This window comes from Danio rerio, chromosome 5 (assembly GCF_049306965.1).
Source record: "Danio rerio strain Tuebingen ecotype United States chromosome 5, GRCz12tu, whole genome shotgun sequence".
Lineage (NCBI taxonomy): Eukaryota > Metazoa > Chordata > Actinopteri > Cypriniformes > Danionidae > Danio > Danio rerio.
This window is the reverse complement of record NC_133180.1, coordinates 72,153,958-72,180,000: the sequence shown is the minus strand read 5'-3', so window position 1 is coordinate 72,180,000 and position 26,043 is coordinate 72,153,958. Positions and strand designations below refer to the sequence as shown.

At 32.7% G+C, this 26,043-nt stretch overlaps 1 protein-coding gene across 5 annotated transcripts in view; it reads right to left on the bottom strand.

Annotated features, from left to right (window-relative positions):
* mfsd10 (major facilitator superfamily domain containing 10) overlaps positions 1 to 26,043 on the bottom strand; it is a 53,319-nt gene that overhangs the window by 7,590 nt on the left and 19,686 nt on the right. The window contains exons 2-16 of one of the 5 annotated variants that reach the window (XM_073950360.1): positions 25,637 to 25,723; positions 25,217 to 25,332; positions 22,649 to 22,844; positions 22,494 to 22,563; positions 18,838 to 19,055; positions 18,130 to 18,223; positions 16,202 to 16,323; positions 15,973 to 16,113; positions 15,158 to 15,193; positions 14,940 to 15,050; positions 7,952 to 8,075; positions 5,920 to 6,083; positions 3,378 to 3,525; positions 1,158 to 1,335; positions 1 to 165 (exon numbers count right to left, since the gene is read on the bottom strand). The exon at positions 1 to 165 is cut by the window's left edge and continues 56 nt beyond it. In XM_073950360.1, the coding sequence (XP_073806461.1) occupies positions 1 to 165; positions 1,158 to 1,335; positions 3,378 to 3,525; positions 5,920 to 6,083; positions 7,952 to 8,075; positions 14,940 to 15,050; positions 15,158 to 15,193; positions 15,973 to 16,113; positions 16,202 to 16,323; positions 18,130 to 18,223; positions 18,838 to 19,055; positions 22,494 to 22,563; positions 22,649 to 22,844; positions 25,217 to 25,278 (1,829 nt within the window). In that variant the 5' untranslated portion in view covers positions 25,279 to 25,332; positions 25,637 to 25,723. Of the gene's footprint in view, positions 166 to 1,157; positions 1,336 to 3,377; positions 3,526 to 5,919; positions 6,084 to 7,951; positions 8,076 to 14,939; positions 15,051 to 15,157; positions 15,194 to 15,972; positions 16,114 to 16,201; positions 16,324 to 18,129; positions 18,224 to 18,837; positions 19,056 to 22,493; positions 22,564 to 22,648; positions 22,845 to 25,216; positions 25,333 to 25,636; positions 25,724 to 26,043 lie in introns of those variants that run through there. The other 4 variants (XM_073950361.1, XM_068221566.2, XM_068221567.2 and 1 more) reach the window with 4 other exon arrangements.

Here is a 26,043-nt window from a genome sequence, read left to right as displayed (position 1 = left end):
AGTTTGAGGTGTTTTAGCACCTCTCGTAGGCCCATGACTAGCCTGCGCTTCATCCTGGCCTTCATGGGGTCTTTCTGATAGAGACGATCTTGAAACCTCACCAGCTCCTTCAGTAAGTTGCTCACACACTCATCTACATCTTTGCTGAGCACTTGATTGCAGTAGCTGTAGAATTAGTTCAAAGAAAAAAGAAAATCTGTTATCAATAAACATTTTCTTTTATTTTAGACATGAAAAACAAATGCAAAAGCAAAAACAAAGCATAAAGCAAAATTAAGAAAAGAAAAACAAAAGGCAAACAAAAGCAAAAACTAAAACAACAAGAATAAAACAAACAAACTAACTTGAATAAATATACATTTCAGAATTGAAAAAAGCAAAACAAACAAAGCAGTGAAACAAACTAAAAACAGCTTAGTAAAACAATGAAAAAACAAAACTAAGACAACACAAAAACAAAAAGGGTAAAACTAAAACAAGAATAAAAACCAAACTTTAAATTAATAACTATATACTTCAGAATTTAAAAACTAAAATGCACAAGCAAAACAAAGCAATGAAAAACAAGACAGAAATAACATAGTAAAACAAAAAAAGTACAAAACAATGAAAAAACAAAACAAACAGAACGCTCCAAAAACAAAACAAAAGCAAACTAAAACAACAAGAATAAAAAACAAAACTTGAATAAATATTGAATTGAAAAAAGCTAAACTAAAATGCATTAGTAAAACAATCAAAGCAATAAAACCCAAACTAAAAAACAACAAAGCTGGTGTGATATTCCAGTTTTCTGCATACATTTAATTCGCATCTTTGGATGGAAACACAGCTAATGACAACCCACAGACAAAAAACAAAAATAACCAAATAATAAATACACACCAACAAAAGTTAAAAAACTAAAACAAAAGAAAAAAAAATCTAAACAAACTTAAAACAAAGAAAACAAAACAAAAGTAAATGTAAAACAAAACAAAGAAAAAAATGCAAAGCAAAAAAAGAAACAAAAAACTAAATCAAATAGCTACAAAAATAAAAAACAAGAAAAAAACTAAATGGTAAAACAAAAAAAAACAAAAAAATAATAATAATAATATTATTATTATAAAAAAATAAACAAAGGCAGCATACATTTTAAAAACAGATTTTCTTACTCTCTGAACTTCCTGCTGTGAATTTTGGGAACTTTGGAAATGGGATTGGAATTGGGAATCTCGGTTTGTAGTGTTGGATTCTCTGACAAGCCGTCGTCCAACTTGTCATCAGAAGGTGAAGCAGGCTGCTCAATCTCTGAATCCTTAACACCAATGTCTTCAGCATTGTCATCAGCATCTAAAACAGGTCAATTTCACCATTTAGGGTTGTCGCAATTCTCTTTAGCTTAAAGGCGTAGGGCTAAGGGCAAAGGGTAAATACCCCTGCGAACAAAGATTTTTCAGGACAACACTCGAAACCAAGGGGTAAGAACATTTCCCAGAATACACCAGCCACAACGGCAGTATTGCTGAACCCGGAAGTAAGGAGTTCCACAAATTAGTATTTTTTTGTCATTATTATGAATTTTTACAAACAAACAAACAAGCACATGTTTTAATATATTCATAACCGCGTTCGTGTTTTACCGTCATGCTTTAAAAAAAAAAGCGCTAAAATTCTAAAAAAAAAAAAAAAGCTCTAAAATAAAAAATAAAAATAAAATTCGCAACCTATAATCCATAATCATAACTCCTGTACAGCAATCCCACAACATTCTGTCACCCGATGACACTCGAATACCCTGTCAGAAAAGTCTAGTGGCTTTTTACAGTGTCTGCTATAATGTTAATGCTGTTTTTGGTGCGTTTACATAGATGAATATGGCCACTGTGTAAATACCCAGTACAGTTACAATCTTATTGCCACATTAGATCATTGATAACATACTATATGCCTTCAGTCATTTCCTGAAGATAAATACCAAAAAAATAGCACAACTGGAATAACTACAGCAGTCGCGATCGTCTGCTCTCACATGAAGCAAGAGATCATGATGATATATGATGACGTGTGCAGGTGCTGTAGTGCTGTCCCAATTCTTAGGGGTACATTTTGAAGCCCTTCACCCTCAAGCCGCCTTTCCACTGCACACAACATTTAAACACGACTGTAGGAATACGCCCCCTTGTGGCAGCCGCACAGTATTTTTCAGTGTTGTCGTGCACCGTTAGGGAGAAACTGATTGACACGATGTCCGAATTAAAGGAGTGCAAAAGCAAGAGCCTTTATTCTATGTGCGTTTACATGGTTTAATGAATGAATGAATACTAGAAACTCATAGACCGCTAAAATATTGGAGGGAATGTGGAGACAACATTAAAATATATATTTTTATTACTTTCTTACTTACATTTATGAACAGAAAGTTTTTTTTTTAATATAGACTTTTTAGATTAAAAAAAAAACCAAATAAACTCCTATTTCTCATCTCGCGCACACGGATCTGCTTGGACAAAACTGGAATCCATCATATCCGGTCGGCAGTTCGCATACGGTCTAGTCGCAGGAGTTCAAATATTTCAACGGATCCGCAGCTCAATTCGGATCCGAATTTTCCACATACAGAGATGATCGGAACTCAACGCAGCTCCCGGACTGCTCTCCATTGGAAATGAATGACTTCCGGTCTGTCGCTTCTCGTTTGTCGTGTGCAGTGAAAAGGCGGCTTCAGGGTGGGGGTACAAAAATAGAATTGGGATTGGGCCTTGCTGTCCATGCATTTCAAAAATCACTGACGTGTCCAAGAAAGACAATAATACAATATAACATACAGTTAAAGTCAGAATTATAAGCCCTCCTGTGACTGTTTTTCTTTTTTAAATATTTCCCAAATGATGTTTAACAGAGCAAGGAATTTTACACAGTATTTCCTACAATGTTTTTTCTTCTGGAGAAAGTCTGTTTTGTTTTACTTCGGATGGAATAAAAGCAGTTTTTCATTTTTAAAAAACATTTTATGGTCAATATTATTAGCCCCCTTAAGCAATTTTTTTTTCATTGTCTGAAGAACAAACCATCATTATACACTAACTGTCTTAATTAAGCCTTTAAATGTCACTTTAAGCTGAATACTAGTATTTTGAAAAATATCTAGTCAAATATTATGTGCTGTCATCATGACAAAGATAAAAGAAATCAATTATCAGAAATGAGTTATTAAAACTATTATGTTTAGAAATGTGTTGAACAAAATCTTCTCTCCGTTAAACAGAAATTGGGGGAAAATATACAGGGGGTCTAATAATTTAGGAGAGCTAATAATTCTGACTTCAACTGCATCCTAAGCAGCCTCCGCATTGATGGTTCATGTAAAGACACTGCAGTGGTGCGTTTCATACTTGACTCAAGATGTTCTTGCTCAGGCAGACTCGCTTCAGAAGGGTTTTCACTGGTCTCCTTTTCTCCCGCTTCTGTGGCCACACGGGACGGGTCTCTTTCCTCAAGCAGCCGGTTCTGTTTCCTCTCCTCTCGTTCCCGGAGAATCACCTCAAATGTTCAGATTGAAAAATACATTACAAAGCAGATCAAAAACACACTTGAGTGTGTTATTTCATTACTAACAGAATATTCAAAAGACATAAATGACATTTTAGTTCTGTTTGATGGCATTAGAAATCTTTAATCTAGTCTAAAATAAATAAATAAATAAACCAAAAAAAAAAGCTTTTTTTTCTTTCCAAGGAACTTTAATTCTTCTGTTGACTTAAGGGTCAAAATGACCATTTTAAGATGGGGAAAAAATAAACTAAACAATGTTTTTTGGGGGATGTTTGACTTAATCTAAAGTGACCCCAGCATTAGAATTTTATTTGATAATTTCTATGTTCATATCTTCATGAGAGGGCGGCACGGTGGCTCAATGGTTAGCACTGTCACATCGAAGCAAGAAGGTTGCTGGTTCGAGTCCCGGCTGGGCGTGGAGTTTGTGGAGTGTTCATGTATTCCCCGTGTTGGCGTGGGTTTCCTCCGGGTGCTCTGGTTTCCCCCACTATCCAAGGACATGCGCTATAGGTGAACTAAAATACAGCAAATTGGCCGCAGTGTAGGAGTGTTTGTGTGTAAATGTGAGTGTATTGGTGTTTCCCAGTACTGGGTTGCAGCTGGAAGGGCATCCACTGAGTAAAACATTTGCCGGAATAGTTGAATGAATTAATATTTTCATGAGGGTTGTACACATTTAGGGTACAACTGTTGTCAATTTTGTTCATTTTTACACCACAAAGACTACAAGCACACTAACACATACACACAATAAGAATCTGCTAGTTTAATTTTTATGAATACCATCTTACTAAAATAATTTTACACTTATGCATGTACTTATATAGCCTTTACTTTAGTCAAAAATGAGTGTCTGATTAAACACAGATGAAATACTGCACACTGATGAGGGGGAACCTAGACATTCACAGTGTTTGTGTTTAAGATGAGGCTGTTTCTTCATGCAAAATAGATTTGAGGATTTAAATTAAATTTAGCTGCTTTATTTTAATTCAAAGCGCTGATGTTTGCTTACAAAGCGACCTCTGGCTTTGCTCCTTCTTATCTGCTCTCACTTCTGCAGATTTATGTGCCCTCCAGAAATTTGCGTTCTGTGAATGAACGTCGCCTCGTGGTTCCATCCCAAAGAGGGAAGAAATCACTTTCCCAAACTCTCGCATTCAATCTGCCCAGTTGGTGGAATGAACTCCCTAACTGCACCAGAACGGCAGATAACTCAAGAAACGAATAAAAACTCAACTATTTAGTCTCCACTTCCCTTCCTAATCTGCAATTGCCTCTCTGGCTCCACCGCTAACTGTACTAAAAAATAAGAAAAAAAAAAAAAAAAAAAAAAACTTACACTTTACAATAGGGGTGTCAAAATTAATTGTTTCTTCGGTGCACCGCGATGCAGATGCGGACAATTCGGTATCGGTTCAGTAATAATCATAATCGGTTATTATGTACTGCCGTCATTTATCTTCTATGCGCTCTGTTGCGAGGGAGGTGAGCGCGAGTATTTACAACACTCAGCCAACTCAGGGCCGGCCCGTGGCATAGGCACCATAGGCAAATGCTAAGGGCGCTGTATATCCAGAGGGGCACCAGAAATGAGCGCGCTTCAGTTAGTTTTGTTTTCGATATTCCTGACACACATTCAGTTATAGACGGCAATAACTCAAAAACCTCTTACCCTAAAAAGATCTAAAGTGTGTTTGCTACAAAAAGACAAAGCTGGTTATGTTTCACAGCTGTCTTTTTTTTTTCGCTCGACATTATGAGCAATGCTCCGTTTGAGCCCTCGCGATATGTGTTTAGCCGGGAGAGCTCGTGCTGAGAGGAGCTCTCAGTAAGGGACCGTCGGAAAAGTGCTTCTTTTTTTTTTTTTTTTCTGCTCCGCTCAGCGCGAGCTCTCCCTGTAGCGAGGGCTTAAGTGTGTGTGTGTGTGTGTGTGTGTGTTTGTTTATTTGTTTGCTGCTGTCTATGTTTGTGAATGTGTTTGAATGAGAGACAGTGTGGTGCTGTGTGTCTGTGTGTTTATACAGATAGCTTGTTATAGCCTCCCCCCTAAAATATAACACTGTAAATAGAAAGCATCGTCAATGCACCGTGATGCACCGAGATATCGAATTGAACCGAAAGCATGATAATCGTAACTGAACCGAACCATGAGACCAGTATAGGTTCACACCTCTACTTTACACATCTGAAACTTGCCTACAGCACTAGTTGTGTAAATTGCTTCCTTGACCTCATTTGTAAGTCGCTTTGGATAAAAGCGTCTGCTAAATGACTAAATGTAAATGTTTAGTGAAGACGGGTCATTCTTGACTGAAGGGCGAATGGTGTATACAGAATTTTAAGACAACAGGAGGGTTAAATGAAGAATGGACTTACTCGTTTGAGTGGTGTTGGTTTTTTGGCTTTAGGGACTTCTCTCTGTTTTCCTTTCTTCACTGAAGGACAGGTGGAGTCCAGCGGGTTGTGCGGGGTCTTCTCCTGCTGCCACTGCTTCTTCTGGACTGAAGGCTCTTTGTGGACGACAGGCAGAGCTCCTCCAACTAAAACACAGAATAGCACTTGATTTACAGTTGAAGTTAGAATTATTAGCCCTCCTGAATCATTCGTCCCCCCGTATATTTTCTTTTCCCCAATTTCTGTTTAACAGAAAGAAGATTTTTCCAACACATTTCTAAACAAAATAGCTCCTAATAACGGATTTATTTTATCTTTGCCTTAATGACAGCGCATAATATTTTAGTAGGTATTTTTCAAGATACTAGTATTCAGCTTGAAGTGACATTTAAAGGCTTAACTAGGTTATTTAGGCAGGTTATGGTAATTAGGCAAATCATTAGTAGCCTGAAACTCATACAGTACAAATGGTTAATGCGAACATACATAACTGCTATATTGCACAAGCTTGACGTGATAACATTCCAGATACCTGTATAAAGTGTAATGAGGTAAGAGGTACACTTTACCACTGTATATGGAAACCCTTTTGGCAAGGTGTAATTGAAATAATTTTCAAATTTTATCAAAGAAATTACCTTTAGATCCTAAGACTTTTATCCTGGGTATATATCCTGTCAGCCCTCTCTTACAAAGCAAAGAGGTCAGATTCATAGACGTGTATTTTACAAGTTAAAAGTATTATTGTTGCTCTTAATTGAAAAAAATATAAATGAACCTAGAATAGGAAGGTGGATTAAAGAAATGGTGTCACATAATGTCAATGGAAAAGATCACATACATTGTCAAAAAGAAACACACAATGTGTTTGAAGATATCTGGAGACCTTTTAATAACTTCCTGAAGTACAATGTAAATGTTGACAGTCTGCTACAACAAGAACAAGCTTAGAGGGAGTAGGGAAGTATCATGGTCTAAACCAGGGGTCACCAAACTTGTTCCTGGAGGGCCGGTGTCCCGCAGATTTTAGCTCAAACCCTAATCAAACACACCTGAACACGCTAATCAAGGTCTTACTAGGTATACTTGAAACATTTAGGCAGGTGTGTTGAGGCAAGTTGGAGCTAAACCCTGCAGGGACACCGGCCCTCCAGGACCGAGATTGGTGACCCCTGGTCTAAACATAGACTCAGGAAACAATCTTTACCTTATTTAAACATATACTTTTTTTCTCATTTAATATTATTATTTTTTTCTCGTTTATTTATTTATTTTTATTTTTTCTCTTTTATTTATTCATTTTTTCTCATTTATTTATTTATTTATTTATTTTTGTTTTTTCTCATTTATTTTTTTATTTTTTCTCATTTGTTTATTTTTTTCTCTTTTATTTATTTATTTTTTCTCGTTTATTTATTTTTTAAGGGAATGGGTTGATGGGAGGGAGGACAGGGTGTAAAAAGTTTGCTGTGTCTGCATGATTATTATTCTGTAATTGTGTAATTTGTTGTGATATTAAAAAACAGTAATAAATATATTGTACAAAAAAATTAGGCAAATGATTGTAAAACGAGGATTTGTTCTGTAGACAATCCAAAAAATAACATTGCTTAAGGAGGCTAATAATATTGAGCTTAAAATGGTTTTTAAAAAAAAATAAAAACTACTTTTATTCTAGCTGAAGTAAAACAAATAAGACTTTTCTCCAGAAGAAAAAATATCACAGAAAAACACTGTGAAAAATGTCTTGCTCTGGCACTAAATTCCCTGAGCACTAACTGTTCCTTCGTATAATTAGCACTTCTTGTGTGTATTGCCTCTTCTTGCTGAATCGCTGAATGGCTCCTCAACTGTAAGTCACCTTGGACAAAAGCATCTGCTAAATGACTAATTGTAAAAATCTAACATCTCCAAAAGTGGTAACTAACATCATAGTTGTCTATATCGTCTTAATTTATTTGATTAACTCAATCAGAAAGGAGAATGTATGCACATTAACTGCTCAGTCAATTACCTGTCAGTGTTACCGGTCGCTGGTCTTGTTTGGATTTCTGCGACTGTTGCTTCTGCTCAAGAAACGCCAGCATGTTTCCCAGGTCGAGCTGTACTGGAACTTTTGACTTCTTCTGACTCGTCTGCTGAGATAAGAATTAATTGGGACTCATTTAGTTTGACGTATTTGTGGTGGAGTTTATTCAAGCCTTTCTGCAACGAAGAGTCACATACAAAGTTCACTGACACTATGCAGCTGTAGTCATTCTAGCACTAATGAATTACATAGTGAATTCTACCGTCTTTATTACAAACATGCTGTTTAAAAAACCATTTAAACTCAACTTGTTGAGGTGCAGCTGATCACAGAGAGCTGAATTGATCTTTAAGTTCCAGTTTCTTTGCAAATCCTGTTCCATGGACATGTTTATACGCATTATTATGCAGACATGTCAATACACTCGTCAATCTATTCGGTGGGCGGGGACAACCACACTTCTACATCATGCTGCAGTGGGCCTCAAATTCACTAGCATTTGGATCCTTTTTTAACGTCAGGAATTATTTTTAAAAGAGACTTGTCCTGTTTATATCACTCCAATATGACTGTGCACACTATTATACACAGTTTTGTCCAAACAGCTTCCAAAAGTTGATTTTGCATCACAGGTACCCTTTAAAGTCTGAATGAACCAGAAGTTATAGATACTTTGGCCCAATCCCAATTCTACCCCTTAGCCTTTCTTGCGTGTTCACGTGAAGGGGTAGGGGTCTCCTAATTGTCTTTAGCTTGAAGACGTAGGACTTAGAGCAGGGGTGCTCAATCCTGTTCCTGGAGATCTACCTTCCTGTACAGTTTAGCTCCTCCTCTGATCAAACCCACCTGAACCAATTAATTAGGACCTGAAATCCACTTGATAATTACAGACAGGTGTTTGATAAGGGTTGCAACTGAAATCTGCAGGAAGGTAGATCTCCAGGAACAGGATTGGCCCCCCCTGGCTTGGAGGAAGGGCTAAAAGGAAGGGCCCTCGAAAGAGAGATTTTTCAGGACCACACTCGAAACCAAGGAGTACGAAAAATTCCCAGAATATACCATGTACAGGGACAGCATGGCTGCACACGGAAGTAAGGAGATACACATATTTGTAAGTTTTGTCATTATTACAAATCTTTTCAACAAACAAGCACATTTTAATATATTCATAACTGTCATGCTTTAAAAAAAAAACGCTGAAATAAAAACCGCTAAATTCTGCCATTTATAATCCATAATCATAACTCCTGTACAGCAGTCCCACAACATTCTGACACTCGAATACCCTGTCAGAAAAGTTTAGTGGCTGGGAATGAGCTTTTTACAGTGTCTGCTATAATGTTAATTTTTTTATTTATTTGTTTATTTGGCAGGGACAGTGTACATCAGGGGTCACCAACCCTGTTCCTGGAGAGCTGCCTTCCAGCAGAATTCAGTCCCAACCCTGATCAAACACACCTGAACTAATTAATAGTAAATAAAGCAGCACTTGATAATTACAAACAGGTGTGTTTGGTCAGGGTTGCAACTGAAATGTGCAGGAAGGTAGCTCTCCAGGAACAGGGTTGGTGACTGCTGGTGTACATTAATTAGCATTTCTGCCAATGCACCAGAATTAGCCCGAAGGCTATTTTTCATCTGTTGTCCCTGAACAACAATACAAGAACTAGAACCTAAAGTTCGTTGACGAACTTTGATGTTGGCTTGAGAAAGCCAACGTGACTGCGCCGGGGACTCAAAGGCAGTTGGCAGCAAGCACAGCGGTTGATAAGTGGTTGCTAGGCGGTTGCTAAGGTGTAGCTAAGGCATTCCTAGGTAGTTGCTATGGTGTTCTGAGTGGTTTCTAGGCTGTTGCTAGGGTCCACTGGACTGTTAATCGGAAGGCCTCATTTACATTTTTGATCAAATCGAGAGAGAGAGAGAGAGAGAGAGAGAGAGAGAGAGGACTGATTTGTTCAGGTTGTTTAATGCAGATCACTATAGTATAGTTAGTATTTATAGTATATATTATAATCTGAACAAAATTACATTATAATAAATATCATATGAAGAAAAATATTACATTAAAATACTAATGAAACAATAGCACATGCATTTAGTTAATTTGTCTTTTATTTAATCAGTCTTATAATTTTTGCAGTTAATATAGAGTACAGTCAATTTACAGTAATTTGCAGCATTATATATATAGTTATAGTTATATAGTTATATACAGTTTACAGGAAGAAAATCGCATTAAATACAATATTATAGGACGTCTTCATCACGTGGTTAATTCAGACCAATGACGTTGTTCCACCCCACTGGCCACTAACACAATGTTATAATCGTAATATTTAGTTGTCATCACCTGGGTGATTTTTTTTTTTTTTTTTTGGTACAGCATAGACCAAAAGCTTGGCTTTCATTGTCATTATCACAAGTGAGGAGAAGGCTCTTTTGCGGCACAGAATATTGTTTTGAAAGAAATATCTGAAGTAAACTTATGTTTTTGCTAACATAAAAGGGGGATTAAGAAATAATCCTTATAACCCTAACCATAAATGTGTGTATGTGTTATATATGTATATATGTATGTATATATACATACATATATACAGTTGAAGTCAGAATTATTAACCCCCTTTTGATTTTTTTTCCCTTTTTTAAATATTTCCCAAATTATGTTTAACAGAGCAAGGAAATTTTCACTGTATGTCTGATAATATTTTTCTTCTTGAGAAAGTCTTATTTGTTTTATTTCGGCTAGAATAAAAGCAGTTATTAATTATTTAAAAACTATTTTTGGGACACAATAATTTGCCCCTTTAAGCAATTTTTTTTTGATAGTCTACAGAACAAACCATCGTTATACAATAACTTGCCTAATTACCCTAACCTGCCTAGTTCACCTTATTAACCTAGTTAAGCCTTTAAATGTCACTTTAAGCTGTATAGAAGTGTCTTGAAAAATATCAAGTCAAATATTATTTACTGTCATCATGGCAAAGATAAAATAAAGAAGTTATTAGAAATGAGTTATTAAAACTATTATGCTTAGAAATGTGCTGAAACAATCTTCCCTCCATTAAACAGAAATTGGGGAAAAAATAAACAGGGGAGCTAATAATTCTGACTTCAACTGTATAATATATATATGTATATATATATATATATATATATATATATATATATATATATATATATATATATATATATATATATATATATATATATATATATATATATACACACACTTTATTTTCACTGTTTGTAAATAATTGTTGTTAACATTTTTGCTTTAAAACATTATAATACTGTTTTTGCACAATAAATAAAATGTGATTTAAAAAGTGCAAACATTGTCTTTGTTAGAATTTACACGTGATTACAACGGTATAAAGACGTTCAGGTCCGACCGGACCGAATGGAAAGAAATTGTAGGTTTTGAAGATGGATTATTAGTTTTGTGGCAAGGACATAGCTGTTTTTAGAGGGTTAAAATACAGATTAAAAATAAAGTTAGAATGATTTTATATTAAATGTGTTTATTGTATAATATACGTGAATGTTCCTTGGCTTTCATTTTCATTATCACAAGTAGAGGAGAAGGCTTTTTCACGGCACAGAATATTCTGTTTTGAAAGAAATATCTGAAGTAAAGTTATGTTTCTGCCAACATCAGAGGCATGCATTTTAAAACTCACAGGGTAGCAGACAGAAATGCATGCGGGTCGATTCCGACGCGGAAGATTCTGCATCCAGATCAGCACGGATATCCCCGCCTTTTAAAGGGCCATTACTAATTTACAAAGGGCTCAAAAATAGTCTTCTGGCGCCATCTCGTGGACACTCTGACACACTTTGAGTCTGAATTTTACAAATTTAATATAAAAAAAATATTTATAGGAAAACTGTTATTTATAATTACACCAAATAAATATGACAATTATCAGTAATTTCAAACACATCTTTTGGCCAAATTTGAGGATTGTATACTTTTTTATATGCCCCAAATACTCGATACAATTTTTTAATAAAAAATTTTTTAATTCAAAAACTACAAATCTTATCGGCATGAGGACATACAGCAACCATCTCCTGAGCAAAAGACAGCTTTTGACCAAATTTGGGGCTTGTAGCATCTAAGTCCTGGGAGGAGAAGCGATTGCTTTTTTTAGGTCAGAAGCCGGAATAATAATAAGAATAATAATAATAATAATAATAATAAGAATAAGTTTAAGTAGCATTACAGTATGTTGGCTTTCTCAAGCCAACATAATTATACAATCAATCAAACATAGTTAAAAAGTACTAAAATAGACATGGTTATATAGATGTTAAAAAAAGAATATTTACAAATTAAACTAAAACACCGACATTTTGTAAAAGAGATCAAAATAGTTGAAACGCATTTAAACAACAGATCATTAAGATGGTAGGCACAAAATGGAAACATTTGCGTGGAAGACTCCATGCACGGTCCTGTAATTTATTATTTTTCCAGCTGGTGTCAGGAGGCTTTCTTACAAGTGAATGTTCTTAAGACGAAAGAGATGACCATTGATTTTAATTGTAAGAGGAGACAGATTGAGGATAAGAAAACTTGTATTAATGGAGTGGATGTTGAGAGTGTTAAACAGTATAGGTGTCTGGGAACTGTTTTAACATATCGTCTTTTTCTGCTAATACTAATACGTTGTGTAAGAAGGGGCAACAAAGATTATACTGTTTACAGAAATTGAGATCTTTTGGTATAGATAAATCACTCATGTGCATGTTTTACAGTTCATACATTCAATCACCGTTATCCTTTTCTTTGCTTTGTTGGTTCAATTCTCTAAGTGTGAAAAATAAGAGTTGTTCGAAGAAAATTGTGAACCTAGGAGGAAAAATAACGGAAAAAACAGATGCCCATGGCTCATTTATACCACAGACAAGTTTTGAGTAAAGCTGAGAGTATTCTGTCAGATGATTCCCATCCTATGCACCACGAGTTTTATATTCTCCCTTCTGGTATTCGATACAGAACTCCTATTAGTCAAACAAATCGTTTTAAACTTTCATTCATCCCCACAGCTGTAAAGTTTTAAATTTAGGGTAGAATTTGTATTGTATGATGTACTTTTGTGTATTATGTGTGACATGCTTGTATGCTGAAACCAAATTGCCCTGGGGAAATGAATAAAGACTGACAGACTGACTGACATGCTAGTTTCAATCTAATCGGAATGATGACACGTCTGATTCTCTATAAACCAGATTTTTAAATGTTTTTTGAATATATTAAAGGAGGTTATATCTCTGATGCTGCCAGGGACAGAATTTCACTCCTGTGCAGCTGTAACTGAAAAAGCACCCTGACCAAATGTACCTTTCCGGAGTGGGACAATACAGTCTCCTCGGGCTGCCCCTCGTGTTGCTCTGTGTGTGCTGTTCCTGATGTTTACAAACTGACTGAGAGGTGGGGATGACAGACCATGAATGATTTTATACAACAGGCAAATGTTTGAGTACTTAATGACATTTTCCCAGCTCAACAATTTATGTTTTTGTAAAATGCTACAATGATGATGTCTTAGAGGCTTGTTATCCAGTATTTTAATTGTCTGTTTGTAAAGTGACTCTATGGATTTTAGTGTTGTTTTGTTTGCATTGTAGTTTTCGTGTGTTTACACAGATGAATGTGGCCATGGTTTAAATACACAGAACAGTTATGGTCTTACTGCCACATTATATTGTTAAGATCAGGGCTTGATTTGTGCTAGAATACCCTGAATCCGGATTAGGCCCCTCTGAAATCTGATCCGGCACCTCATTTTACCAATCCCCCCTCCTCATCCGTCCACCTCCCCCATCTCAACTCCCCAACCCTCTTCACTTTCATCCACGACACCCCACTACTACAGGTTTCAAGGGCCAAGGGGGAGGAGAAGGTATGGTGTTAAAAAAAAAAAAAAAGATTTGGGATTGGGCCTTTTTTTTCAGTATTCATTCATTCATTTTCTTTTCAGCTTAGTCCCTTTATTATTCAGGAGTCGCCACAGCGGAATGAACCGCCAACTTATCCAGCAAATGCTTTACGCAGCGGAAGCCCTTCCAGCTGCAACCCAACACTGGGAAACACCTACACTCTTGCATCCACACTCATACACTACGGCCAATTTATCTTACCCAATTCACCTATACTGCTTGTCTTTGGACAGTGGGGGAAGCTGGAGCACCCAGAGGAAACCCACACGAACACGGGGAGAACATGCAAACTCCACACAGAAATGCCAACTAACACAGGGGCTCGAATAAACGACCTTCTTGCTTTGAGGCGATCGTGCTACCCACTGCACCACTGTGACACCCTTCATTTCAGTATGTTGTTTCAGTAAACTTTGTTTCAGTAAGAGAGGTGTGGATAAGGTTAATGATATACAGTTGCTATGGAAACCAACAAGTTGACTTCAACAAGGACAGACACTACAAAAGCAGAAGAAATCGGTCAGATTTTAAGGCCAAAACTGTTTTTTTTTTCAGTGGATTAACTTAGGCAGAATTATTATTTACTTTAAGAATACCAATATGTGCCAGCAAAATCAACAATGTAAATTTTAATTTTACTCAAGACATTAAAAGAGACGGTTCATCCATGAATGATCATTTCCTCACCATTTACACACACACAATTAGTTCTAAACGTTCATAAATTTCATTCTTCTGTTGAACACAACACAAGATGTTCTGAAAAGAAAAAAAAGCAGGCATTGTCAGGCATCCATAGTAGGAACCAAAATAATACCTTCAAATTTTTTTTCAGCATTCTCTAGAATATTTCCCCTTGTGTTCAATAGGAAAAACTCAAACAGAAAGTGGAGAGTGAGGTAAATGATGACAGATTTTTACACTTTTGGGTGAACTATCCCTTTAAGTGTTCACAAGTGTTTACATAATATATGAAGTGTATTGATAGAGTTTAAACACTGTGCTGGAAACATTCACCAACCTGTGTTTTCTTAGTGTCCGTTGAGGCAGAAGAGGGTTTAGTGGCTTTGTGTTTCATCTCCGAATGTAGAGACGATCCTTCTTTTTGAGACATCGAATGTCCTTTGACTTCCTGAATCAAAATAATAACAGTTGGTACATTAAAGAAGTGAATATTTTGATTTTTTTATGTGAATTAAGGGTCATCAGGATTTGCCCAGAACAAAAGAATTAACTTACAAATGCAAGTGAAAGATCTGGAAACTCCTCTTCATCCTGCAAAAACAACACTCAGATGATAAATATAATCATTAATAGTTCATTTAATCTAACGATAAAAATGTAAGACAAAAAAAAGAGAAAAAGCAATAAGCCAATAAAAAATGTTTATATGTTGAAGTCAGAATTATTAGCCCCCCTGAATTATTAGTGCCCCTGTTTATTTTTTTTCCCAATTTCTGTTTAATGGAGGGAAGATTGTTTCAACACATTTCTAAGCATAATATTTTTAAAAACTTATTTCTAAAAACTGATTTATTTTATCTTTGCCAGGATGACATTAAATAATATTTTACTTGATATTTCAAGACACTTCTATGCAGCTTAAAGTGACATTTAAAGGCTTAACTAGGTTAATAAGGATAAATAGGCAGGTTAGGGTAATTAGGCAAGTTATTGTATAACGATGGTTTGTTCTGTAGATTATCGATAAAAAAATTTGCTTAAAGGGGCTAATAATTTTGTCCCAAAAATAGTTTTTAAAAAATTAATAAATGCTTTTATTCTAGCCGAAATAAAACAAATAAGACTTTCTCCAGAAGAAAAAATTTTATCAGACATTCTGTGAAAATTTCCGGCCCTTGAGGATCAAGTTTGCTCATCCCTGGTGTGTGTGTGTGTGTGTGTGTGTGTGTGTGTGTGTGTGTGTGTGTATATATATATATATATATATATATATATATATATATATATATATATATATATATATATATATATATATATATATATATATATATATATATATATATATATATATATATATATATATATTCAACCTCGAACTTTGGAGGCTCTTGCTGAATGAGATGTTCCTCCTGTGTCTCTTCTGTGTTGTCAGATGCAGTCTTGGATTTCTTCTTTCTTTTCCTCTTTTTCTTATCTGTTTTCTGCTCTCCTGTCTGTGCAGATAAATCCTCCTAGACAAAGTAAAACAACTGTGATGATGTCTATTTTGTATGGCGCGTGCTCAAAAAAAAAAAGCTGGAGTCCACTGCAGTTGTTTACCTGAGAAGATGTGTTGGCTTTGAAGATTTTCTGGATGACTCTGGGAGGCTGAGAGGCGATGTTTGCCCAGGATTGAGCTGAAGACCCGCTGGGATTGGATACTGCTGGATCCTGATCTAAACCTAAATTGAGTTTTAAAAGCATATGATACTTTTAACTTTACTCACATTGATTTTTAAACAAAAGAATTTGATAAAAAAAAATAGCTCAAACCACTTCCATAATATTATGTGTTTCTCAGTGGTATTAAACATTCAATGAGAACAAAAAAAAAAACAAGTTATTCTTAAGATGACAATAAACTGCACAGAATAAAAGTAAAATTGTGTGTATATATATTTAATATATTAATATAAATATAATTTATTTAAAATAAAAACAAATTATAAATTAAAAATAGGATTTTATTTAAATTTTAATTTAAATAATAAACAAACACAGAAATAAACACAAATAAATAAATATAAGTTTTAAGTATTGGTTATTGTATTTTCGTTATTAACTACAATAAAAATAAATTTAATAAAAAATTTATAAAATAATACATAACTAAAATAATAAACAAACAGAAATAAACACAAATAAAGTATTGCTTAATGTATTTTAGGCATTAACTACAATGAAAAATAAAAATAAACAATTTAAATATTAAACAAACACAAATTAATAAATAAATATAAGTTTTAAGTATTGGTTATTGTGTTTTTGTCATTAACCACAATAAAAAATATTTTTTTTAAATACAAAACAAAATAATAACTAATTTAAATAATAAACAAACAGATAAACACAAATAAATAAATAAATAAATATAAGTTTTAAGCACTGGTTAATGTTTAGTCATTAACTACAATAAAAATAAATAAAACATTAAAAAATAAAATAATAAACAAACACAGAAATAAACACAAATAAATTAAAGTTTTTAGTATTGGTTAATGTATTTTAGTCATTAACTGGAATAAACATAAACAAAATAATAAATAATTAAAATACAATAACCTCAAATAAATTAATAAATATTTTTTGCCGATTGGTTAATGTATTTAAGTCATTAACTACGAAAAAAAATTTATATATATATATATATATATATATATATATATATATATATATATATATATATATATATATATATATATATATATATGATAAAAATCTAAATACTATTATTAAAATATTTAATATAATTAAAATAATAAACAAACAGAAATAAAAACAAATAAATAAGTTTTAAGTATTGGTTAATGTATTTTATTAATTTAATGTATTTATATATTAAAAAATAAATAAAAACAAATAAAATAATAAATAATTAAAACATTAAACAAACATAAAAATAAACACTAATAAGTAAATAAATAAATAAATAAATACACGTAAAGTATTGGTTAAGGAATTCTATTACATTATTTATAATTTATTATACACACATATACTGTTCAAATACACAAAAATATAAAAATAAATAAAATTATAAAAAGAAACAGAAATAAAGCCAACAAATAACAAATTAAATAAATATTTTTTTCCATATTTCACACCCTTTTTCCAATAAACATATACTCCATAAAAATGGTTCTATTTCAAAAAATTACTATTTCAGTTGATTTTTAATTCATAGAAATTAAGTTTTTTTGGGGTAGTTCATCTGTAATTAGAAACTTAAAAGAATTCCTATATATTTGTTACCATAATACAGTTATGGGTAAACGCAGTAATACCCATTCGCTGATTAATGCAAAGTTTCGGATCAGATAAACATGTTTTGATTAAAAAAATAATAGGTCATGTCTGTTTTATAAAACAATGACCCTTCAGTTCTGATTGTTGCCAAAACAGCATACAGGTTTTGATTGCATTATGTGGATTAAGAATATCAGCTGGGTAAAATGTGATTTTGAAAAGGCGTGTTTGCACATCTTCACCTGCTGGGTCAACTGATGATGAGTCACACTTTCCCACACTTTTTCCACTGGACGAGATTTGCTGTGCTGACTTGGTTCTTCGTTTTGGTACATTCTTATTTGGATACAAACAACAATTGTCAAAATATGTCATGGAGTAATAGTAAGTAATGTGCATTTACAGTTGAAGTCAAAATTATTCACCCTTCTGTGAATTTGTTTTTCTTTTCCTTTAAATATTTCCCAAATTAAGTTTAACAGAACAATGAAATTTTCACAGTATGTCTGATAATATTTTTTCTTCCGGAGAATGTCTTATTTGTTTTATTTCGGCTAGAATAAAAGCAGTTTTAAAATTTTTTTAAAGCCATTTTAAGGTCAATATTATTAGCCCCTTTAAGCAGTATTTTTTTCAGATCGTCTACAGATCGAACCATCATTATACAATGACTTGGCTAATTACCCTAGCTTGCCTAATTACCTAGTTAAGCCTTTAAATGTCACTTAAGCTGAATACTAGTATCTTGAAAAATATCTAGTCAAACATTATGAACATTATGTAAATCAGTTATTAGAAATGAGTAATTAAATTAATTCTGACTTCAACTGTATATAGCGCATTTATTGTGTATTACCATACACACAAAGAGCTTTTTGTAACGTGAAGCCTGCACAAAATTAAACAGCTTGTGTTTACCAGAACAATGTGTTCTTTGGCTTGAAAGTTACCTTATAAAGGGGTGCTGGTGAAGTCTGACGCTCTGCTGGCATCACTGCACCAGCACAAACTGACGGTTCCTGGTGCAGAGAAGCTCCTGCAGGGCTGCTGGGTGTGAAATCACCCAGTTCTGGGAAATCTGCGAGCTTCATTTCGAATGTGCTCACACTTGTAATGGCTGTTTTGGCTCTCTCAGCAGGGTTTGAGGAAGGTTTGGTCCCTCTGTAACCTGGAAACAGAAAAAAATAATAATAATGCATTTTTAAAAATCTGCGTTAAAGCAAAATTCACAATGTTTATTCTGCCAGCTCATATTGTTTATTCTATAACTTTTTAAGGTTAAATAATGTTGGAAGAATAATCAAGGTCCCATAATGCAATTCAAAAGCATAAGTTAAAGAGGAAAAAATAAAAACATGAATCACAAAATATAGAAAACATCAAATTTACTGATTTTTTACAGCATAGGCCCAAATTAAAAATAGTGGAGAGGGGTTTTTTGTTCCTCAGCTCCTTCTCCAACCAAATGCAGACGCAGGTTGCCAGATTGAAGACAGACTGACAGTTTGAGAGCATGCCTGAAGATCGAGCCTCACACTGTAAACTGCTCAGCTAATGATTATGTTTGTAGCATTTGAATTGCTTAAAAAAAAAAATCACCTCATGTAGAGTTTTATAAATCTAAATTTGTGTCTCATTTCAAAGGCCACAATTACTCGCATTTTCAGCAGTATTAGCATACATCGAGGCAACCTTCATGACTGAAATGAAATGCGTGGCGTTTTCTGTCAAAGCAGAGTGGGTGCAGAAATTGATTTCGTATAATGACAGTGCGCTGGTTAAAAAGACCAAAAACAGACATTCCGACATGAAATGCACATTTTGAAATGAGAATATCTGACTTCATTATTGTTTTCTAGATAAACAAGTATGTTCTTTACGTTTCTTAAATATCTGCGAACATCTTATGCTACTTTTATGATTTAGAAGAACCCAACCGCTGCATTTTCTGCCAAGGTAACCCAGAAATTGAATTCGTAAACTGGCAGTGGGCTGGTTAAAGAGACCAAAACAAAAACAGACATTACCGAATGCACATTCAGAAATGAGAATATCTGACTTTATTATTGTTTTCCAGATAAACAAGTCAGAATTATTAGCCCCCCTTTGAATTTTTTTCTCTTTTTTAATTATTTCATAATGATGTTTAACAGAGCAGGGAAATTTTCACAGTAAGTCTGATCATATTTTTTCTGCTGGAAGAAGTCTTATTTGTTTTATTTCAGCTAGAATAAAAGCAGTTTTTAATTTTTTTAACACCATTTTAAAGTCAATATTTTTAACCCCTTTAAGCTATTTCTTTCCGATAGTCTACAGAACAAACCATCGTTATACAATAACTTGCCTAATTACCCTAACCTGCCTAGTTAACCTTATTAACCTAGTTAATTAGACATTAAGTGTCTTGAAAAATATCTAGTCAAATATTATGTACTGTCATCATGGCATAGATAAAATAAATCAGTTATTAGAGATGAGTTGTTACTATTATGTTTAGAAATGTGTTTTCTACTCTCTGTTAAACAGAAATTGGGGAAAAAATAAATAGGGGGGCTAATAATTCAGAGGAGCTAATAATTAATAATAAACGTTTCTTAAATGATTAAATAAAATGACAAAAAAAATAGCTCAAACCACTTCCATAATATTATGTGTTTCTCAGTGGTATTAAACATTCAATGAGAACAAAAAAAAAAACAAGTTATTCTTAAAATGACAATAAACTGCACAGAATAAAAGTAAAATTGTGCATATATATATATATATATATATATATATATATATATATATATATATATATATATATATATATATATATATAAAATATATTGATATAAATATAATTTATTTAAAATAAAAACTAATTATAAATTAAAAATAGGATTTTATTTTAATTTTAATTTAAATAATAAACAAACACAGAAATAAACACAAATAAATAAATATAAGTTTTAAGTATTGGTTATTGTATCTTCGTTATTAACTACAATAAAAATAAATTTAATAAAAAATTTATAAAATAATAAATAACTAAAATAATAAAAACAGAAATAAACACAAATAAAGTATTGCTTAATGTATTTTAGGCATTAACTACAATAAAAAAAATTAAAATAAACAATTTAAATATTAAATAAACACAAATAAATAAAAAAAAAATAAATAAATAAATAAATATAAGTTTTAAGTATTGGTTATTGTGTTTTTGTCATTAACCACAATAAAAAAAGATATATATTTTTTTAAATACAAAACAAAATAATAACTAATTTAAATAATAAACAAACAAATAAACACAAATAAATAAATAAAAGTTTTAAGTCATTAACTACAATAAAAATAAATAAAATATTAAACAATAAAATAATAAACAAACACAGAAATAAACACAAATAAATAAATATAAGTTTTAAGTATTGGTTATTGTATCTTCGTTATTAACTACAATAAAAATAAATTTAATAAAAAATTTATAAAATAATAAATAACTAAAATAATAAAAACAGAAATAAACACAAATAAAGTATTGCTTAATGTATTTTAGGCATTAACTACAATAAAAAAAATTAAAATAAACAATTTAAATATTAAATAAACACAAATAAATAAAAAAAAAATAAATAAATAAATAAATATAAGTTTTAAGTATTGGTTATTGTGTTTTTGTCATTAACCACAATAAAAAAAGATATATATTTTTTTAAATACAAAACAAAATAATAACTAATTTAAATAATAAACAAACAAATAAACACAAATAAATAAATAAAAGTTTTAAGTCATTAACTACAATAAAAATAAATAAAATATTAAACAATAAAATAATAAACAAACACAGAAATAAACACAAATAAATAAATATAAGTTTTAAGTATTGGTTATTGTATCTTCGTTATTAACTACAATAAAAATAAATTTAATAAAAAATTTATAAAATAAGAAATAACTAAAATAATAAAAAAACAGAAATAAACACAAATAAAGTATTGTTTAATGTATTTTAGGCATTAACTACAATAAAAAAATAAAAATAAACAATTTAAATATTAAATAAACACAAATAAATAAATAAATAAATAAATATAAGTTTTAAGTATTGGTTATTGTGTTTTTGTCATTAACCACAATAAAAATATATATATTTTTTTGAAATACAAAACAAAATAATAACTAATTTAAATAATAAACAAACAAATAAACACAAATAAATAAATAAAAGTTTTAAGTCATTAACTACAATAAAAATAAATAAAATATTAAACAATAAAATAATAAACAAACACAGAAATAAACACAAATAAATTATATATATATATATATATATATATATATATATATATATATATATATATATATATATATGTCAAGTGTCTTGAAAAATATCTAGTCAAATATTATGTACTGTCATCATGGCATAGATAAAATAAATCAGTTATTAGAGATGAGTTGTTAAAACTATTATGTTTAGAAATGTGTTTTCTACTCTCTGTTAAACAGAAATTGGGGAAAAAATAAATAGGGGGGCTAATAATTCAGAGGAGCTAATAATTAATAATAAACATTTCTTAAATGATTAAATAAAATGACAAAAAAGGGCGATAAGCACCTCTGTCTGTCGACCTCCGGCTGATTCTTTTGTCCTGAGAGGAAGGCTCAGCTCTGTTGTCCTTCATTATCTGAAAGGTTAAAAAAATGGTTCAGGTTTGCAAACGTGCAAAAGAGAAGTGACGATGCATCTGAAGCGACACGCTAGAATAATACCTTTCCCATATGCTTGTTTAATCCTTCTTTCAGAACCGTGCGGGCCTTGAGATTAGTGCTCTTGCTGGTTTGACAGCTGCTGCTGTTGTAAATGTGTGTTTTTGGTGGTGCTTCATGCTGATTGTCCACTGATCTCTGCCTTCTCTCAAACCAGTCCTCGGGTGACGACTGGCACGTCTTGTTTTTAGATGGAGCTCTGTGGAAACATGAGAAAGAATGAACGTATTAGATATATCTGAGCACTACCATGTGACGTGTGCAGTAAAAACTTAAAACATACATTCACAGAAAAAGTGTACAGTTGAAGTCAGAATTATTAGCCCGCCTGTCTATTTTTCCCCCCATTTTCTGTTTAAAGGAGAGCCAATTTTTCCCAACACATTTCTAAACATAATAGTTTTAATAACTCATTTCTAATAACTGATTTATTGTATCTTTATCATGATGACTAAGTATTATACTAGATATTTTTCAAGACACTTCTATAAAGCTTAAAGTGACATTTAAAGGCTTAACTACAGGGGCGGACTGGGACAAAAATTTAGCCCTGGCACTGTAGCCACACCAGCCCACATTACCACACCGAAACAGCCCCACCCACAGACACGCACATTCACTATTTAGTCTACAGATGGGGAAATAATAAAACATTCTTGCCAGATTTTGATTATGTATGGGTAACCTCGGATTGGGTCGGCCCATCTTGAAACCAGGCGGCAGTTGCCGATTGGGCCAAATGCTTAACATTTATTATTATTATTATTATTATCATCATCATCATCATCATCATAATATCACATCTAGCAAGAGATAAAAGCTGTCTGCACTTAAAAACAATACATATTTAAAAAAAAGAACTGACCGGCCCACATTTAAAAATTTGTCCGGCCCTTCTGGCATTTGCCGGAATTGCCAGTCCGCCCCTTGCTTAACTAGGTTAATTAGGTTAACTAGGCAGGTTAGGGTAATTAGGCAAGTTATTGTATAACAATGGTTTGTTCTGTAGACAAGTTTTGCTTACCAGGGGCCTGTTTCAGTAAGGAGGTTCAAACAACTCAGAGTTTAAACTTGAACTCTGAGTTGATTTACCGAGAGATTAAAAACTCAGAGTTTTCGGTTTCAGAACAGCTGATCTGAGTTGGGTCAATCAACTTCGAGTAGACCAACTCAGAGTTAAGCGCGCACACCGTGACTTTAAAAAGGCATTATCAATGGAGCGCAGACATTACGAGTGACTATGGCAATATCTTATAAAAGAGATCACCATTTCTTTCTCCAGCTGAACTTGATGTTCTCATGCAAAGTTATAGCAAATATGAGCGTATATATTTGAAAAGAAGCAACCATCAGTGAAGAAGAGACATTTAGCGTGGAAAACAGCTGCTCAAGTTAATGCCTAATTTCACTTTTTAAGTATTTAAATATTTAAGTATAATAAAATAAGTAATGTAATTTGTGACGTTTATATTTTTTTTCAAAACTTTTTTTTATACATTTATTAGTTTTAAATGATTTAACAGTGCACTTGTGTGTCTGCCTTTTTTATTGATCAAGTGATAGAGTTTAATATAACATTTAGAAGGTAAGCAGTACTAAAAATTAGATTAAATTTTAGAAAGAATAATAATCCCATTAATCTAGTTACAGTGCGTCGAAGGTGAATTTAATTTAATTATTTATTAAAAAAGGATAAGCCATTCTCGTACAGTTCTTCTGTGTGTGACTAAAATGTAGGCTATAGCTATGTTTCTATCCAAATATATTACATAAATGTATGTGCAAAACTGGAATATTGCATAAAAGATGCGAATAAAACTCCATCCAACGAGTCAAAGAGAAAAAAAATCTTCACTTTCTGATTAAACTGGCACCAAATAAAAACAGAATTTACTGTGGTAGAAGAAGCTGCGTCAATTAATTCTTTATTTAGCCTAATTAATGTACTTGCGCCTCGATGTCAGAAGACAATGCTGAAACACAATGAACACGTGGGGGCGTCTGAAGCCATGAGACGCGGAGACTCTTGACACGCACCAGACGTTCGGAGGTAATTAATAATATACACTATAATACTGAAACAGTTCAGGCATTTTAGAATGATTAAAACAATATTTAAGACATGTTACAGTGTGCTCAGCCTGCTGGTTTGTTCATTTACACACATTCATTATCATATGATCATGATCTTTTTTTTAATGTACATACTGTAATTTGTTCAGTAAAAGTGTTTCCATCGTAGTTTATGCGCACATTTTCTATCGAATAAAAGTTTATCCTACTCAGTTATGCGCGTTTTTATGCATATTTTAAAAAGTTATGTGCATCATGACGTTTCTATCAATCGTTTTTATGCACATATCCAAAATGAGCATTAAAATAGGTGGGTGGAAACGTAAGGCTAAGGCGAGAAATACCGCTTCATCTTTAAAAAAGGGGAGGAGACCGACAAAAACTCTGAGTTTAGAGAATAAAACCTTCTTCTGACCAGGTTAGATTCACAGAGTAAGTTACCACAGTAACTGACTCTGAGTTAAAGTTACCTTTCTTTCAGAAACAGGCTTGACTTACCCTGCTTTCTCGAGTTTAACAAACCTGCCGTTTTGAAACTGAAAACCCAGAGTTTCTCTCATTTCAGGGTTAAAATACTCTGAGTTTTCACTTAACCTCCTTTCTGAAACAGGCCCCTGGACTTACAACAAAGAGAAAAAACATTTAGGCTACATTAAAAACATCTACATTCGTAATTTGAAGATTTACAAAAATCTGATGGGTTCAGGAAAACATGAAGCTGAGTAAATGATGACAGAAATGTTTCAGAAAGTACTTGTTTTGCTAGTTATAACGTGATTAAATTCATACATTTAAGTGCCAACATACTTTTTGTGCAAGGGGAATGTGCTTTATTGTAAATAGGAACTACATTATTGAATCATTTATCAATAAAGGCCACTTGTGTGATAGATTAAAGTCAGAAGCCACGCAGTTTACCTTTTTGAATGATTCTCCATTTCGTGTGGCTGTTGAAGGCTATGAATCAAACAACTTCAGAGGACCCAAAACTCCAGCCTTCATTATCTGCGAACAGGTTCAAAGAACAGACTGCTGATAAGAAAACATTCACGAGCTGAAATGAAGCTGAATGAATCAAACTGAATGGATAAAACAGTGTGTGATGCTAAATCCAAATGTTAATGACAAATAATGACGCAGCAACTAAAATTAAAGACCAAACGCGGCTCTGTAAAAAGTCTTGTGTCATAATCCAGTCAAAGTCACTTCCAGGCGGTTACAGTACTTGCTATAATCTGGCATATGTTATTATTATGTAGTTAATGTGAGCGTATTTTGAATTACTCTAATAGATATGGGGTTGTATTGGTTAGCAGTCAGCTACA